Below are 20482 nucleotides of genomic sequence, written 5' to 3'. Positions count from 1 at the left end.
TCACTCAACTTTAAGCATTTCCCTGGTCATTAAAATCGTGTAATGATTGTTAAACATTCAGTCATATGGATTATTGGTGCTTACCAATACTAACACCTCGAGAGCTTTGCGAAAATGTAGATACACTGCCCCCAATTCAGAAGATTCTGATACAGCAAGTTTAGCCCTGAGCATCTGTATTTGTAATAAGTGGTTCTGACACTCAGATCAAGCTTGAAAACCACTGCTGTACACTAAAATCTACTTACTTCTCCCTTTCTGTTGGACATATATATTGCTTTCAGCGTTTGGCTATATAAATATACTATAACATTTATTATGTTACTCTGTCAACATCACTGATTAATTTCTTAGGATTGATTCCTCAAAGGGGAATTATTATCAATAATTTTCAATATTGTCAATAATTTTCAAGGGTAAGAATTGTTTTTTAAGTTTTTGTTGTACAAAACCATATTATTTTCTTTCTTGGTTTAAATTCCATATTCAGTGTATTAGGACATAAAATCCTTGACTGTATTGAACATTATCCTTACTTTTATCTTTGCCAATATGAATAGCAAAAAAAATGAATTTGCATTTCTTTAATTCACATTAGTTTAATTCCAAGTAAGCTTGAATTATTTTTATATGATTTTGTACTTCTTCCTGCATAAATTATCTACCAATGTCCTTTGCAGGTTTTAAAGGATTTTCCTATGTGTTTTACACAGCTGCATGTTGATTCACGTAATTTTTCAATTTTTAAAAAATATATTAAAATTTATCAGGATTACAAAAAGACTTTCTAGCATCATTCAGGTAAATATTCTGGACATTTTAACACCTGATATTTAAATTTTATAGAGAGTTTAGTATGAAGAGAACACTTAAGTTAAAAGAGTACAGGCCTAAAACAAAAGAGACTTTCTCATGTGTATATAATTAATGGATCTTTTTTTATAAGGATAATAAAGCATTAGCAAAATTACACAGTAGTTTAAACAAATAAAATCCATTAGATCCATATATTATTGATATCAGGGACAATAATGAAGTGTTCAGTCTACTAAGTTAAATGTGATTGAATTTGTTTTAACCAGACTAAATATAATATTGCAAACTACTTATTCTACAAATTATATATACCCTGAATATCTTGTGTGCAAACAATGACTAAGTCTAAGCCTTGTATATCAGTCCTTTACAATAATATTCTCAAATCCAGGAAATCATAAGAATACTTTACTAAACAAACTTTTAAAAATTTCTCTGTTTATATAGGTAGACATTTTGTCAGATGTAAACTTTAATATCTCACCAACAGAAAAAATTATACTATAAGAATTATGGTCTAGAAGTAAATACAATGAGTGAGGCATGAAGTAAACATTAAAGCATGTCTAAATCTATAGAATTTAATGATAAATTATTTACGGAAATGTAGAGAGTAAGAGATAAATATCTTAGCTTAAATTAAGCATGGTTTCAACAAGAAAATCTTAATTTGCACTAATCTACCCAAAATTAATAAATAGAAAAAGTTTAGGTCTGTTAATTCCCATTCTAAAGCTTTTGTTTAGTCAACAAAAATGGGTCCCAGATGCTAGGGCAATGAGAGATGGATTTTCATAATCTCAAACTCAATTGAATGATTTCAGGAGTAAAAACCCCTGGAATTTTTCCAGAGGTCCTGGAATTTGTCCGGATGAGCATTTTTGTTCCAGGCCTTAATTAAGTTCTCCATCACCTCACCACTATGAAAAAAGCTATTTGGAGAGGGGTTTTTCTTACCTAGGATTCCCCTAAGTTATAAAAGGAAAAGGCAAATAAGTATGTTACCTGGGTCCTATTGCAGTCTATGAAAGGTCACTGTCAACATACCTGGGCTCTCAAATGTGGTTTACACTTCCAGCAAAAATATGATCACTTATTGTTGTTTCTTCCTCTCCTTCCATTTTTAAATGAAAGCAATCCATTTTAATTGAGTTTATTCTGTAAAAGCTGCATTTAATAGAATGAAAGGAATAATTAATTTAAAATATAGTCCACAATATTTTTCTTCTTTCTTTTATCTGCTTGGCAGATCACTATTATGGCTTCTCTGATGCTTAATCAGGACAAGAATATCCTTATCATCAATATGAGTTTCTGACATAGATTTCAAAATCTATGTCTGAAATGTATAAAGGGGATTCCAAAGTAATAGTAAAATGTACTGCAGCAAGGATTTGCTGTCTATGTCCCTTATTTACCTGACTCCTTATGACTTCCTTAGGCTTGCTTGTAATTATTCCTTCAGGGTTCCTTTTTTTTTTTTTTTTTTGCCTGGATAAAAAATAATTTTTAAACTAGTCTAGAAAACTGAGTAAAGTAACTTTATGTATATTTTAAAAGTCAGTTGATGATTCTTATTAATAACATGTAAAAGTGATGCATTCTATAAAATAGATGTTCAAATAGTCCTTACAGATGTGGTTTATTGCTGCATTTTAAATAGCAATCTAAGGGTGACTTTAGACTTAAACTGATTACATAGAGAAATTACATCTTTAGTCAGACAATTGTAGAAAATAGCAGGCACTTCTAATAAGCAAAGAAATCTTGAAATCCTAAAGACTGTCTCTAAATATTAATTACAAAGTGCCTTCATTTAAGAAAAGTAAATTTTACATGTGATAGTATTATGTGAATTCTATTGAAGGACCACAGGAAAATGTGGATTGTGAACTGGGCAGTGACTTACCTATGGGTCAAGTATATTATATTAACCAAATATAGATACATACACACACATATATAAGGATAGCAGTGTGAAACTGAACTGTTTTTACATGGCCTATTAGATGTTGTTAGAAAGACAATGTCTTAGAATAACTTTGTAGAAAGCTTTATTCCAAACAATTTTATCAACATAAAGCTTTTTTTCCTTATCCATTTTTTAATTTTGTTTTTTTTTCTATTGTGCTGTGAAACTGTCTTTAGATATGTTTATCTTTAGAAACTGTCTTTAGATATACTAGATGGCTAGTAACCATGTTAAATAACCCTCTCATGAAATGATTTTAGTTTTATCAAAGGAATGGTCTAAACCAACATATAAAATAATTGGGATACCACTTTATTGGAAAAAAATCTAATACAAATGTTTAAGACTAAAGTGGATTATAAAACTAATTTTCTCCAAAATAGAAAACTTTAGTTGTTAGCTTCACTTCATTGAAAGACAAATATATTTAGCTTCTTATGTATGTAAAATAAATTAAAACAACTCTTTTCTCCCAACAGCATTTAAAAAAAATAGATGGCTCTAGCTTCACTGAATATTCTTTCATCCCTAGATTTCAGTCTGGTCCTTTTGGTGATTAAACTGACAACTTGGTATTGTTCACTTCAGGAAGTATATTAATTATTTTACACCACTAACATGGGACTTACTTGGAAATGTGAGGACAGCTAATTATTTACTTAGCATTTAATAAATGGTAGTCTAACTTTTAAAAAGTGTTAATCCTCTCAAAGTGTGTGGTTTACTCATGGGAAATGTATACTCTCCAAGTGGATCAGACCATTACAACACTGGAAAATGCACATCATTTACCTGAAATATTACAAAAACCTTTTAAAAGAATAAATACGTTAATAGGCTGATTTGTGGTGAAATGTGACATTTTATTAATCAACTAAATGATATTTCACTTGCAAATCAATGTTCAAATGCTACTCATTAACATGAGGTTGTTTTGTTTTATGGGAGGCAAAACCCATGACACATTTTTTTAATCATTTTAGAGAATAATTAGAATGTGCTACCCTTATTCCCCTAAAGAGATAAACATGGAGGAAATCTAATCTAGTGTTTGTTTGCAAAGTCCATATCAAATGCAGCATGACTTCCTGTGGTTTAATTACATAATTTAAACAGTCAAATTGGATATATGATCCTGGTTTCTAAATAGCATCTAGTGACTTTAAGAATCAACATGAAATTCAAATATAAGCTCCCTAAGAGCTGCTACTACATTTCTCTTACTATTCTATGACTTCCAGCCCAGGAAACTGAACCAACACAAATAATAAAAGGAATAATAATTAAACCATACTCTTTGTTGTCAAGAAATCAGTACACAAAAATTAGTGGCTGATTTGCTGATTTGTTTATGCAATTATGTTTTTCCTTCTGGGAATGAATTTTCATTTTTCTCTTACGGGTTGTTGACATTCTTAGAGGCAAAGGAATTCAAGACACAATTCTTTCTCAATTACTAGTAAATTCAAGTTTATTACTGTTTTGCAAAAAAAAAAAAAAATCCATGTAATTGGTTGATGTTCATGTCAGTTACTTGACAAGATATGAACTGTGAGAGTGAACAACACCAAATGCTACAGGTTTAATACACTTTGAAGGAAATTACAATTGCCTGGTGGAAGGGACTGCAGGATGACAAAATGAGAGGTTTATTTAGCGTCTGGGAGAAGCTTATAAAAGAGCTTAAATCCTCATTCCTTCTAACATCTTAACAGCTGTGCAGTTTCTTACAAAATATGTTTTATCGTTTCAAGAAATGCTGTTAACCTCGCAGTTTTAAAACTGAATGAACAAGGCCTCTTGGACAAATTGAAAAACAAATGGTGGTACGACAAAGGAGAATGTGGCAGCGGGGGAGGTGACTCCAAGGTTAGCCTCAATGTCACCAAAAGCGGGTAAACAGTATGTAAAGTAATAGGTGCATCTGCTGGGAGACATAATTTAGACCTACTAATATCACCGAAGTTGCTAGTCAAGTCCCTTTGCAAAGTTAAGTATGCAATTACTGTCAAAGCAAAAATATTTGCAAACAATATCAATTTGGGGACACACTAACAAACCTAACTGAAATAGCCACTGAAAATCTCTGGCTCTGAAGAAGTTATGGATCAGACATCGTCCTAGGAACCTCAGTTTTGGAAAACAGGCTTTTGAAAGAGCAATTAGCGAAGAGGAGAGAGAACAGAGAAGTTCAGTCTGTCTTGTTTTCCTCACCAGAGCTGCCATGAAATGTTTTTAAGTAATACAATAATCTGACTCCACTAAATCAGGTACCTACCAGAAAGACATTTCTCCACTTAAAACTCTCAGGCTTCCATTAAATAGCAAATTATATAACAAATCAAAGGTAATCATATGAACTAGACAGTTTTTGCCTTCCATAGTGGATCAAACTAAAGAAAGATCTGGCTACAAAAATAAGACCAACTCAGCTTTATCTTTACTGCATCCTTGTCTTATTTCCAGCTTCATAAAATAATGTTTTACTTTTATTTCTAAGCAGAAGTTATTAACTAGTGTTCCAGAACTCTTCTTCACTGTGGATAGACGTAAAGAAAACAATCCAGAGATCGGAATATTCTGACTGAATTTTCTTTCCTTACATATCTTCAACTGGTATGTAAGAACATTGAAAAAATTTAAATATACACTCTTTCTTTTAAATTCTAGAGAATTGCCCAAAACAAGTAGTCCTGCTCATCTTCACGTTCTTGGTTGGGCTACAAATTCTCTCACTTGCCTGGCCACCAAACCCAGAGAATTATGCTTTGTTTAAAAAGGGTATATCTGTCAAGGAGGCTGCGAACCTCAACCTCTTCCAATGCTGGTAACTTCCCCCTCGATTCTGATCTGAAAAGCCTTTCAAATTCAGCTCACTTGTATATTTCCATCTTATAGACAGCCCTGTTGCAGAAGGAGAAAAAATAAACTTTGCACAATGAATATTCTGGCCACAGAAGGAAGCATGAAAAAGGAGGAGACACAGAATTGTGTGGACCCAATTCTGATCATCCATCTCCTATCCTGAGAGAGAATCTGAGTCCCTGGAGAAAAAAAGCAGAGAAAAGCTAGAGAGAGTCGTCAGGGATTCTTCTGAGATTGTTCCCCTTTAAGACACCTCCATTCAAGACAGCAACCGTATGTTTTCTTCAGAAGTATTAACTCTTATATTTTGGAGCTCCAACTTGCCTAGAATGTTCTGATCATTTCCATAAAAATATGAATACACAAATACATACACACACACATAAATAGAAAATTGCTCATTTACACTAATAATCTACTGCTCTATGCAAATTAGAAATGTAAGAAAATGTACTCTAATAGGACCAGAGAAAACAAAACTGAAGATATTCTATTCAATTAGAAAAACTTTGTTTGCAAATTTTTATTTTTATCACAAATATAAACAAAGTATAACGTTGCTTAACAGATAAAATTTTCCACAAAAAATGAATAATGAATCCCTGTTTTAGTGTATATTAAAGACTCTTAGACTCTTTCCAGAGAAAAATAAGCAAGCAGAAGCAGAAATGTACATATAATGGAAAAATCTATGTAACAAAAGTCATTTTACTTTATTTAAATAAGGGATTGGACAACTCAATTGAATTTTAATCTGTTTACATCCAACATTGGAACATAATGGACACCAAATAAATATTTGTTGTCCAAAGAAATAAATATGAAGCTAACCTTGTAGTTTTCAAAAATCAAACTGTTTATTCCTGTACTTTCACCCGTTACTTTCACCAAACATGAACTATAAGATGATATTCTAAAATGTTATTTCATATTTTGAGTCATTTTCTAAAATGTTATAAAAACTAACATAAAATGTATGTTAATTACATATATAATTACAGTATGTTCTATTTTCCCTCAGGAATTTTGTTTTCACACTAGAAAAATATTTCTAGTCGGTTGTATATTGATATAATATTTATCACCAATAGAATAGGTAATAATAATAATACCCTACTCTGCATTTATTTTAAAAGGTGATATTTTAAATGGCCTGACGTAACTTAGAATCAAAGTAAATTACCAGGAGACAGTTGCTGTTTTTAAATTTTTGTTCTGTAGCTCCTTTGGGTGACTGATTTTCTTTTTAAACTTACCCCTTCCATTTGGCCTGATCTTTATCGAAAGAGGTAAAAGGAGGAAAAGTGCTGAAATGGAGGAAAAGGCTGGCTCTTAAGCATTTGCTAAGTATAAAGCCAAAGCAGAAGAGAAAATTAAATACTACCAGTTTATCTACAAGGCACATTGTGTGAAATGCACACTCAGTGATCTCAGTACAAGTATACTATAATCTGGTGTGATCTGATTTTGACATACAGAATCTTAGTAGGAAAAAATTAACTTTCCTAACAGTGATTCATCTGGTGAAGGGGGGAAAGCATGGAAAGTTGTACCACACATGAATATGTTCCAATGAGGGGCTAATTGACCCACCTGTCATTTACAGGATTATAACAATGAAAGACATCTCCAGCCTTCCATACAGCAGCACATTATTAAAGTTCTGCTTTACCTGGGCTATGCACCAGTATCTATGGGTAAAAGAAGAAATACCCACTGTTGATTGATTGATTTAATATAATCAACAACTGAATTATTTAGAGTCACAGTGGCAGCTTCCAGTTCACAAAATAATTAGCATCCCCACTCAACTGATAGCCATTCCCAGAGCATGACCAAGGCAGCCCTAGGCCAGAGGCTCCACAGAAGAAATAAGGAAAAAGGCCTGGTATGTTAAATGAAATAAAGTGGAAAGGCATGATTTGGGAGGGGATAAATTTGTTTGAAAAATTACTCCTTTGAATGTTATTGTGCTGTGACCTTTTTTATGGTCATAAGAAATTCATACTCATTCTTGTGAATAACAGAAATTTACTAATTGGCAATGAACCAATTTAAAAGTTTCATTGCAAAGTCTAAAACTCATATCCCCTTTGATTAATCTGATATGATTTAGTCTGAGCACAAACGATGCACAGAATTTTATGCCAATTTTTATGTGAGTTGTTTAATACAGGTTCTAGTTGGAAATATTGGCAATACTTGTAATCATCAATGACCCATAATGCTAATAATATCTACAAAATTATTGATTTTTTTCTGTTTGTTTTATACTTTATTCTCCTCCTATATATATAAAAATAGGCATACTCATGGATGTGGATATTCATATTTCAGTCATTTTGTAAATGTGGTTACCAAATAATGAGTTCTTTAGGAATTATAGTAGATCTCACAATACCCAGTTTTTAATTTGGCATTTTGAAGAATACAGCCCATTTCTGGCTTTAAAATATGTTATACTTCCAAATGGCCTTCTCCCCAGCCATGGAAACCAATGCAATAATAAAGGGATTATTATGGAAAATATGCATTCATAAGCAGGAAAAATGTTGTAAACAAAGACCAGTAAGGGAAGCTAACCCTTGAAGAAGGACTCTCCTAGTAATGAATTTCTTGCTCAGTGCCTGACATTCCACCAGTTGACCATTAAGCTTGGTTGTTAATAAATATCTATTATTCAAAATTCCAATCTAATCTTATCCTCTAAAACCAGACTACTGGAGTGAATAGCAGAAGGGACAAATAGGCAAGGGGAAAATGAAGCAGGTAGGAGAAATGGTCCTTAAGAAGGAAGAGAGATAAGTCAAAGGCAGTCTTCATTTAATCTAGGGGTCCCCAACCCTGTCTGCAACCTCTTAGGAACCAGGCCACACAGCAGGAGGTGAGCAGTGGGCGAGTGACAAGCTGCATCTGCCACTCCCCATTGCCTGCATTACCACCTGAACCATCCCTCCCCCGACCCCTTGGAAAAATTGTCTTCCACGAAACTGGTCCCTGGTGCCAAAAAGGTTGGGGGCCGCTGATGTAATCCATATTTTTGGATTCAAAATAGCTGTCCCGTCTATAAGAAACTTTAAGGAAACTGCTTTCATTTTCCTTCTCTTTTCAGCATTAAGTCCTCCTCCTCCCCACACAACCCATGCAAGAAGTACAATATACACTAATATAAGGTACTTTACACGTGCGTTAAAAAGGCTTTGGTGAGCTAGCCTGGGGACCTAAAAACCCTTAGTATCAGTTAAACAAAAATGCTTGTTCTGGATTCAGAATAATTTAAATGTAATAATTTTACAGAGCCCCTACCCTGAGTCAGATATCCTTGTAAATATTTTACAAAGATGAATGAGATGTGGCTTCTATTCTCAAGGAGTTCACAGTTCACCAACCAACCCTCAGGTGTGGTTTTGTAACAATCACTTCATAAATGGAAGTGGGGGATGTAATGTGGGGGTGGGGACAGTAAAATCTAGATTAACTGGGGCTAACCAAGGACCCCAATTAACCACAATCCTCACCCCACACCCAAACTCAGTTTTTTAGTACAAAGCGTTAAATCATGCTGACATTAGATTTTAATCCAAAAAACAGTATAATATTTTATGAATGTGGCAGGCAAGTGCATATGCTTAAATTGAACAATGAACCTTGTAAGATCTTTTGTCATTGATGCAAAAATTAAATTGAATTCAGAAACCAGATAAACAAAAAGAAAAACTTATACTTTAGAAACTTTTTTCAGAACAACAGTACCCCCAAAAATGGATTTTAGTTTAACTGTTAATCAGAAAACTCAATTAACCAGAAACCCCTATTTCCTAAGTCTTCTGTTGTTAATATTTTTAATACCACAGACCATTACAAACCCTGATTCAGGTACTTCCTAGCTGACTAGTTGAGTTAACCTCTCTGTGCTTTGGTTTCCTCATTTGTAAAATACAGGTAATAATAGTAACTAAACAGGTAAAATACTTTTAATAGTCCCTGGTACATAGTAAGTGCTCAGTAAATGTTAGAAATCATCATCACCATAATTATTAATGCATTACCTAGTTGTGTAGATAGGTTTATAGAATTAATCCCTTGGTAACCAAATAAATGTATGCTGTGTTTCTCCAAATGCACTCAACATTTCCTAGAAGAAGTGAGGCATTAGGAGATAGAGCCAGACAAAATGATTGTGGCAGCCTTAAAAATGTCAAGAGGAATGCAAGGAGTCTCTCTCCGAATGTAAAAGCAAAAAGAAACAAAAACCATACAACCACAAAAACAGTAACAACAGAATATCCTAGGCGTTACTGCTTCCCATCCATCTTCTTAGGCTTTATTCTACACACACAGAAGTTAACATGGGAATGAAAGCCAGAAGAATTCTTAGATTCCTCAGAACACTGACACTGACTGACAAGTGAACATTTCCTCTCTGAGACTCCTTGTATAATATTTAGTATTGAAGGACTCAAAGACAGTAGAAAAGAAAAATGGAATTTTATAGTATGAGGAGTTTGTCTGTTTATAAAAATCTTGGTTACACCTAATGTATCATGTATTTGTTCTAAGAATTTATAGAATATATTATAGTTACTGCACTTTATACTAAGAGTATATTCATATGGTAGACTCAAGATAGATGAAAATTATTTCTGGTGATATTATTTAAGTTAAATACTGCAATTCAGAAGGAAAATATCAACATGGGCTTATACTTTAAACTAATGATTTACATATTTGTCTTATAAGGACTTTCCTCTGCATGAGGTGGCCCTTTGTCAGTAACACCTGACTCACCCTCCTCTTTCAATTAGGTCTTGGATGAGAGTGGCAAAGGAGTCAATTTAGTGATGGATACTGTAGCCATACATTTAAGGCATAGAGTAAAATTCCACTAGCTGAATCATAATGCCGGCAAGAAATGAAACCAGTCCTATCTAGCTTCTATTTTAAGCCTGTCAGCCTATAGCCACTTCCATTAATTTTGAAAGAGAAAAAAAGGAGCTTCTGGATTTTGAATGACTCCACGTTTATGGTGGGAAAACTGAAAATGCTCAAGAAACCTAACCCAGGCTAATAGTTTTGGATTCACAGTAATTGCATACATTTTATTTAAAAATCGTCCCTAGCAGTATGTGCCTGTTACCTAAAGCGATGGAGCAGGCCCCAGTTTTATGTCTGATTTGAAACCTGGGCCTTCAGTACAAGACATAACACCTACTGTGGCCTCTGCTCTGTCACTTTGCCATGCGATTCTAATGTAGTTTTACTTGAATAACATAAAATAACATATATAATGTTATTTATGTTATTTTCCACGTGAAGAACTCCTGTAAACCTTGCCGTTTTGAAACTCAGTGAGGCAGGCGTCTTAGACAAGCTGAAAAACAAATGGTGGTACGATAAAGGTGAATGTGGACCCAAGGACTCTGGAAGCAAGGTCAGTCGCTGCAGTTCGGGGCCTCCTTTGTGTTCACAAAGCAGTAAATGGGAGCAATTGTCAAGAGTATATGGAAACAGTAAAAACTAAATGTTTCTCTATACACTGCCTAAACTAGAAGCTAATGTCATAGATTTAAGCCAAAGAGAGTAGCTTCTCAGAAAATTGCAAACTGCTCCTCAATATTAAGGCTTTTAAATAAACTTAAATTAACTGTAAAAATATATAAAATAATAAAATCCCTATATTATTCTCAAATATACGTACCACTAATAAAAATAGTGCTTCCGGATTTGGTTTTTGTTGGTTTTGGAGGAAAAGACCATGAAATGTATTATTTCAAGAACTGATGTATTCTCAGAACAGGAAATGGGGAATTGATCAGCAGTCATCTACAGAAAGAATATTTTAAACATTAAATATATTTTATTCAGAAGTTCAGTCTTTTGTCACTATTTTGCCAAGCATTCCACTTTGGTTTGAAGATGACCTATTATATTTTTGTTCTGATAAACAGAGTAAACCTTCCAATTCTGTTCTATCGAAATTATTTTAATAAATCAATGTTTATGAAAAATATCTTCAGCTTCTAAGATCTCATTCATGAATTTTTTTTAAAACAATGCAGGAACCTATAGGCCTGATCATGTTGAGTACAAATGAAAATAGTGTTACAAACAGTTATATTTTCATTTAAAGAAAAAAATGTAACAATTTATCAGTGAATCTAAATACCTGCACAAATTAATAGGACATAATGCCTGAAAGCCATTGTTGAGGATTCTTGAAATCTTCATTTATTTTTTCCTGTAATTTCTTTTAGAAAGAAAGAAATTATTGGTTATTGTATGACATTAAATAACTGACTTACATATATAAGAGAACCTCAGTTAATTTAAGAAAGAGACAAAGTAATGTTAACTGATCTCTAGTCAGGCTTCTCCCTGTGTTTTAATCACTTTTGTCTGCCTTTGAACCAGAGTGGAATGAGAAAATCTTGGTCAAATAATGAAATAGCTAGTTCAAGCCCTTATGTAAAGTTAGAGAAGCAAAAGTACTTAATGAGTGATTATTTTTAAAATGAAGTTACCCTAAATTTTTGGTCCAGTCAGTTGATGTTATGGCTAAGAGGACAGTGTACATAGTACTTTTTAAAATTAAACCTTCTCCTAATAAAACTATTTTAGCTTGCACAAAACACACTGCTGACCATAGGGCATCCTTCAGGTAGTCTACCCAAAATACTTATTCAAATAATGTTATATAATATATATTTACAATTTATGAAACATTATGAATTCTTGTTACAATTTTAATATCTTCCAATAATATGCTTGACTATTTCTGAATTTATTATGAAATAATATGTATTCTAAGTCTCTGGAGAATAATATGTCTAAAATATTAACTGATCAAGCATTTTTAAGTGAAATGGAATCATATTTTAAAGTCAATAAAAATAGTTATAAATCTGTCCATAAATAATTTAGTTCTCAACTGACCATGGAAAAATTTGTGTACTTTTAAAGTATCTTTTTAAAAAGTTTCCAATGTGTTGCATATATAGTTATTCCTAAATAGTATATAATATGTTAAAGTGACACTTTCCAGGAGATTTCTTAAACAGATGTGACCAGAAGAACAAATAACATGTACCCTAGCACACTATTTGCATACATTTGGTAAAGTCATGATGAACAAAATGTGAAACTGCTAGCTTAAAGTCCCTTAGTTCTTTAAGTAGGAAGCATGAAGTTAAATTTATTCAAAAGAAATATCAAACATTACAAATGTTTTAATGGAGGGAAAGCCAAAAGTGGTTTCCTTTGCATGTAATTGGGTTTTAAAAATGTCATTTTCAAACTTAACAATAATAAGCCCACTTCTGCCTATGCTTGTATATGGCTAAGTATAGTGGTTTTCATTGTATATTTAGCAATGATAAATGTTATAGATTTTATTGAATGTAGTTACACACAATTTATTGGTAATCATCATAACTTCACTTCTGCCAAGACCTATAAGCTTTATGTTTAAATCCATAAAGCTACACCAGTGACTTATACATGTTAAATAATTTCAGGTTAAATTAAGCATTTACTTTAATTAGCTGTTTGGATTTCATGCGTTCTTTCATCTTCTGGATGTGACTTTGCACAGTTAACTCAAGTGTCTTTATCCCCCCCAGGACAAGACGAGTGCCTTGAGCCTGAGCAACGTAGCAGGCGTCTTCTACATTCTGGTTGGCGGCTTGGGCTTGGCAATGCTGGTGGCTTTGATAGAGTTCTGTTACAAGTCCAGGGCAGAAGCGAAGAGAATGAAGGTGGCAAAGAGTGCACAGACTTTTAACCCAACTTCCTCGCAGAATACCCAGAATTTAGCAACCTATAGAGAAGGTTACAACGTATATGGAACCGAAAGTATTAAAATTTAGGGGTAGGACTTAGGGCCTACTACAGTGAGTGGGTGATGCATTCTGTAAATGCAGTGTTGTGACCTGTCTGTGGTGGTATTGCTTGCTTCTAATTTAGAGCTTTACATTTTTGAAAACTTCAGTGCACTGTTCAGTTTTCTCTGGCTGCAGATGTACTGTTCGAAACTTTATGTTGCCAATAGATATCTGCATTGAAAGTGTTCAAAAGACAAAAACAAACTTCCAGAATTGCTCTGTAAAATGTTTTAAACAGTATATTCTACCTGAAAATTGGGAGAAATTTGAAATTAGATCTGGGTTTCCTTGTACACAGAACAGGCTAATCTTCTCTGGAACAAACTAGTTTTAAGGTAAATGCTAACAAAATAAGCATAAAACCTGTTTCAAATTATCAAAGCCTAAACAGTTGCTTATTTTTAATAAGGTGGTATTGTTTTCTGAGAAAATATATGTAAAATCTCCAAGGCACATAGTAAGCACTCAATGAATTTTAGCTCCTATTCTAATTTGTTTTATATACTTTAGCCATCTTTCTATATTTTTAAAGAGTGAAACCCTGCTGTTTGTTCATCTGGCAGTAGTCCTTGAGTCAGACCTTTAGGCAGGAGTGATCATCAGAATATTGACTACAATTCACATTTATTAGATGAAATTCAACTTTTATTTTCACAGCATCACTAAGGTGAACAGGCATGTTAGCCAATTTCTCCATCAAAGATGTTAGCAATATATGTTCATTAGGAGAGACACAGTAAAAATAAAAATTGCAGTGAGTATTTATTGACTTTTGTTTTCATTTCAATTGCTTTTAAGTAAGCCAGATCAGTCCCACTTACATCCTCTCATCATGTGACAATAAAAAATTATAAGCATTCAGTGAAATACAGGATGGATGTCATTTTTTTTAAGACTCTAAATGTCTAGTACTTTTTCCCTCTGATAATAGAAAATGGTTTTAAAATAAGATCTGGAAGCATGTGTTGTTGCTTTTCTTAAAGTCAGGTCTCTAAAACCCATTTTCTGAAATTATATATAATATCTATTCTATTACAATGATAAATGAAACTTTGAACTCCCAAGAGACACTTAGTGCTTGATGTACCCTAGAGTCAAACCCAATATAATTTTTATAAGAATAAAATGTATACCTGAGGTTATGCCAGGTAAACATGCTTGATTTTGATATTTATTTAATTAAAAAAAACTATTGAGGGAGTTTCCTGGTGGCCTAGTGGTTAGGATTCCGGGCTTTCACAGCTGTGGCCCAGGTTCAGTCCCTGGTCAGGGAACTGAGATCTCACAAGCCTGGTGGCATGGCCAAAAAAAAATAGCTATTGAAATACTTGTTAGTATCTTAAAGCAAAGAGCAAAAGCCATCCCTTTTTAACCAAGATCTAATTGCTTTTATCCATAATCTAGAAATCAGTGACTGAGTACAACTGTACATAGATAAGCCCAAAGTGGTTCTTTCCAAATTTTGTGAAAAAGAATTGAGAACAAAATCCTCAATTCACTCATATCAGAATGTTTAGAGTATGTCTTCTAATAGCAGAACAACAAATTATGATGATGTCAAGGTTTCTTAGCCATTATAGTAATACTTTCAACTTAATATTTACAGAATTGTGGAGAGATATTTCGAAAACTGCAAAAAACAATATCTGAGAAGTTTTCAGAGACAATTATTTGGACTTCATTCTGTGATGAATTTCATAAGATATCGTTTAAAAGTTTTCTTTAGCATAGCAAATGCATTCTAGAAAAATTCTAGAAATACTCATGGATGCTAGTTCAATACACAGGTCTGGGAAATTGCTAGAAAGAGATATGAATTCCCAGGTTATGTACATAAAATTCAGAGGTAATAAATGTTTTTGGAGTCAGAACCTAGTACTGTAGTTCATCACATGAATTGCCTTTAGAGCTGAACTTTTAAGACAATAAATTTCAAATAAAAATAAAGCATTTGGGCTTCCCTGGTGGCTCAGTGGTTGAGAGTCCTCCTGTCGATGCAGGGGACACGGGTTCGTGCCCCGGTTCAGGAAGATCCCACATGCCGCGGAGCGGCTGGGCCCGTGAGCCATGGCCACTGAGCAGGCGCGTCCGGAGCATGTGCTCCGCAACGGGAGAGGCCCGCGTACCACATAAATAAATAAATAAATAAATAAATAAATAAATAAATAAATAAATAAAGCATTCATATCCATATGACTTTTTAAAAGACTTAATGGCATTCAGAGCAAATGAAATGATCTGATTCTGTACAGAGGACTTGAGAGCAAGCATTTTCCATTGTACTCCCATATTAAATAGAATTTCAAAATTCTATTGACCATAATTGTGAAAATGACTGATAATTTAGATAATATTGTATCAGAATTTCAAAAACAAAACCTGAATGTCTAATTTAAAAGTGATCATCCCTTAAGGGAACACCTAATTAAGGTCACAGCCATTGGCCATAACATCCAACCAGAACCAGAACCAGATTATATGGTAAATTTATAAGAAAGTTTTCCAGTTTGAGTAGTTTCAACAGAGTCACACAAAGATGAATAGAAACGACATTTTATGTAAGAAGCAGGAGATATAAGTATAGGAAATAAGAATGAAGAGAACTAAGAATACTAAGATTTAAAGAGAGAATAAGCAGTTGTCAAAGACTTATTAACACTCAGTTGCATTAATCTATAGAGAAGGAGAGATTACTTGAGTGTACATGGAATACTTCCTGTTTTGATATTTTCTTTTCCTCATAAAGGCAATCAAGAAAATAAAGGGAAAAAAATAGATTTTATGGCAAAAGCTTTCTGAAAAAATCACAATGCTCTTATTAATTATATTTTAATATTTCCTCTTCAAAAAAATAAAACTAAACTAATAGATTTTTTAAATAATTATTTTACTTAATATTAAATATTGAAAGGGAATCTGAAGAAACAAATTCAGACTGTCATCTTGGTTTGTTTTAATTTAGTGATGAGTAATTTCTATAGAGATTGTCTCTGACTCCTGATTATAAAGATAAGTAAAATTTAATTTTTGAGACTGTTTACTAAAGGTGAACTATAATAATGACCTCGGTGTTTATCATACATACATCAGTAGAAATTTGACTTCAACTTTCTGAAGTTATCAGGGTAACTGATCTCAAAACCTTCTCATTATAACAGTTTCTAATCCAATTTTTATTTCATATTTAATACATCATTATTCTAATATTTAAGTTACAGGGCAGAATAAATACAGGGATGGAATTTCCTAAAGAATTAGGTAAACTTAAATTCACAACAGGGAATTAAGACACAATATGAGTTATGAGAAAGTTATGATAAGCCACAGCAAACTTAGGGAATATCTCCTTTACCTTATTTCTTCTTGAGTTAACATTAAATTTCAGCTACTAGAAAGAATTTAAAGGCAATGAATGAACAGCAAGTAGATTTTCATAATAACACTGCCTGTTTCTCCTCAGTGTAGTATTATTACCTGCTACCTAATATGACAGAACAAGAATATAATGAGGATTTCAGAGACCTGACCCCATAACATCAATCCGGGAACTTCCCCAGTGATGACCATTCAATGAGGCATTGAAACATGCCCCCTTTCAGTGCACTTCCCTTTAAGCACTTAAAGCTTCTTAAAATATGAGCTTTAAGTTCCATAGTAGGCATAGAATGAACTTTATGTCACTAATTGTCCTATTCTGGGTCATATCTATAGCTGCTGTGAATGAATGAACGTATCTGTAGATAGATCTGTGTTCTGGAAACAGGAAGATCTGTCATAAATAGTCTATATATATGTATATATATATATATATATAGTTTGGTTAGACAATTCATCACAATTTTAAGAGTATAATCATTTAACTGTTAAGACATTTTATAACAAAACAATCCAAATAAAGAATGTTGTTAAACCTAAAGAAGCTTTTAAGTTGGACTAGAAATACCAGGGTGTAGAGTGCAGCAAATTAAAAGATGTGTCCTGCCCAGATTTGCCAAACAAAATCTTGTTTTATGATTTTAGAATTAGTTCTTAAACAGATAGGACCACAAACTCTAGAGTGATTTATTCTTCCAGGTAGTTGAGCTTTTCTTTCCTGTGATAAGCAGTTTTCATATGACCAGAAGAATATGGAAAAATGCAGATGTCTAATTATTGATATTTTGGTGTTTGTTGTGTCATATTTTGTTGAAAAGACAGAAATATTGTAACACTCCACATTCTTTCTGTTTCCTTTCCATGCAACCCAGCTGACCTTTTCTGAAGCCATAAGAAACAAAGCCAGATTATCCATCACTGGGAGTGTAGGTGAAAATGGCCGCGTCTTGACACCCGACTGCCCAAAGGCTGTACACACTGGACCTGCAATTAGACAAAGTTCAGGATTGGCTGTCATTGCATCAGACCTACCATAAAAACCAAAAAAATAATTGAGTGCCTTAATTAAACTGTGTTGGTGACTGATGGAAACACAGCCCTGAGGGACACGCTAAGTGCAGGTCTTCGCAAAAAAATCCTTTGGCTGAGAGCGGGAAGTACATCCTAAGGCGCTGAACATCAGCAGCAGCAACATGTGCATGAGCTCAGCTCGGAAACCCAAACTCAGATTTTATATCAGGAAAACTCAAAATTTAGAATTTTTTTCGGGGAGTGGGTGGGGGGAGCTGGGATGGGTGTATCAACAGCAACAGATTTCACTTGAGTGAACTTAAAAACTAATCAGACATGAGAGTTAGCACATTAAACTGTGAAGTTCTTGCTCAGAAAGGCCTCAGTCTTCACTTCAAGGGATAAAATAATTACAGAAGTCAATGAATATGCTAACCTGTGTCTCCAGAACACCCATATATTCAATGGAAGACTATCCAGCCAAGAAAACAAAATCACTAAACTCTGATAAGAAAATAATAAACAAACATGTAAATCCTGTGAAAAAATTTAAAGGAAGTATTTACACTTGCTTTGGAGAAAACAAATACTGAAACATGCTTGCTTTTTAACTGATGTAAATTCCGTAGAGGACAACACAATTCTTTTTTCTAACCATCTTAGGGAACAATACATTGCAATAATTGAAATAAATGCCATCACTGTAAGAAACTTTAAAGACTTTTTAAAAATAAAAGTTGTTGGTCATCTTCTTGTTTGCTGTAACCTTCACTCTGTCACATGAATCAGTGTCCACAGATTACATTTGTCTCACTACCAGGAACAAAAACAAAATGAAGACAACATTAACGTAAAATCATCAGTCCACAATGTAGACTCAGAAGAGACTACAGGTCACTCATATTATCTATATTATTTATAATCTTGTTCTGTGTACAAAATCGTGGTTTTTGTACCCACCGAAAAGAATAAACAACAGACATTCTTAAAATATTTACAGAGCTTAAAGTTTTTTCTTATCATTATAAAAGTTATTTGAGAAATTGTAAGACTATAGGTGGGATTGTAGAAGTAAACTGTGGGCCATATTTAAAAATGTAGCAAGCCCTTATTATTTTTGCATAGTAAGCTACTCTTTTTAACAGATCTTTGCTTCAATAGCAGTTAAATTGTCAAAGATGGAGTGTTTAAATTGGGGAATGAATCATTGTCATAACAGCAACATACCCGGTAATTATGTACTGAAATTTTACTTGGCTGTATTTTGCTGCATAAAATAATGTGTCTCTTGGGCTCCTCCCCCCATTCCCATTATTCCATTTAAATCATTTGAAGGCACTAATAATATTTTGTGGTAGACAACATATGAAGAATTAGTCTTTGTTGAAAATTATACATGTTTATTTACAAAACTCACCTGAGTTATGTAGGGATTAAATTAACTTGGTTCAAAAGGAGGTTTAGATCATTTGAAATAATAAGTACCATAACACAGATAAACATCACAATACTTAGAGATCTTGGCAGAAAGCAAAAGATAGGATGATTTTGGAAGTCTGGCCTTGAAGGATGAGTTGAGTTTTCATAGGTGGAGTTTTCACAGGTGTTAAAAACCTTATAGGTGAGCAGTGACCCAAACTTTGGCTTGTCAGTGGATTGTTTAAGGAGTATATGCAACTGGATAAGCTGAAGAGAAACGGGTGTGATATCATGGAAGATAAAATTGGAAAAGTTGAAAGACTGATCACCTTGCTTCAACTCTCAAGATTCTCATCCCCCATTCAATTTCTGTGCTGCAGTAAGAGCAATCATAAAAAGTGCAAATCTGATAGCTTACACACACACACACACACACACACACACACAAACACACACACAGAGTTCCCTCAGGAAAAATTGCAAGCTCTTGAGCAAAGCAAATGAATTGCTTTATAATCTGGCCCTTACTTATTTCTTCCATGAATTCTCTCCCCCCTACCCAACTTCTGCTGCCCATAAATGAACCTCAAAAGCAGGGACACTGCATTTGCTATTTCCTCAATCTATAACACTTCCCTATTTCCTCTTTACCTGACAAACTGGTACTCATCCTTCAGTACTCAAATCATATTTTACCTGCCCCAGGAAGATTTCCATGACTATCTACCAGCCCCTGCCCATGAGACTGAGTTAGGTGTCCTTTTGATGTTTTGTCCCCATCACAGCACTTACCACACTGCATTGTAATTGCCTGTGTACTTGTCTGTTTAACTACTAGACTGTAAGCTCTTTGAGGGCAGGGACTGTCTATCTTGTTCACAGTTGTATCCCCAGCACCCAGCACAGTGCCTGGCATATTGTAGGTGCTTAATAAACATTTGTTGAATGAATGAATGAATTGAATTGAATTGAATTAATTTAATAGAAGCAAGAAAATACAACATCTTTCATCATTAACAGTCTTTTCCTCATTAACAGTGTGTGTTAAGTATATAGTGAGTCAAAGTGAAGAGTGAAGGTTGGCTGATTTCATGGCATTGTCTACCTCATTGTCTACAGCACTAAAAAAAATATGATCTGATTT

At 33.6% G+C, this 20482-nt stretch overlaps 1 protein-coding gene across 2 annotated transcripts in view; it reads left to right on the top strand.

Annotated features, from left to right (window-relative positions):
- GRIA4 (glutamate ionotropic receptor AMPA type subunit 4) overlaps positions 1-17945 on the top strand; it is a gene marked incomplete at both ends in the record, with an annotated part of 489699 nt that extends 471754 nt beyond the window's left edge. Inside the window, 3 exons of one of the 2 annotated variants that reach the window (XM_079708692.1) lie at positions 10970-11084; positions 13273-13407; positions 17781-17945. In XM_079708692.1, coding sequence (XP_079564818.1) covers positions 10970-11084; positions 13273-13407; positions 17781-17945 — 415 coding nt within the window. Of the gene's footprint in view, positions 1-4542; positions 4658-10969; positions 11085-13272; positions 13408-17780 lie in introns of both variants that reach the window. The other variant, XM_079708693.1, reaches the window with a different exon arrangement.
- Positions 17946-20482: the final 2537 nt, after the last annotated feature.

Source organism: Hyperoodon ampullatus, assembly GCF_949752795.1.
Source record: "Hyperoodon ampullatus genome assembly, chromosome: 7".
NCBI classification, from domain to species: domain Eukaryota; kingdom Metazoa; phylum Chordata; class Mammalia; order Artiodactyla; family Ziphiidae; genus Hyperoodon; species Hyperoodon ampullatus.
This window is presented reverse-complemented; position numbering and strand designations above follow the sequence as displayed.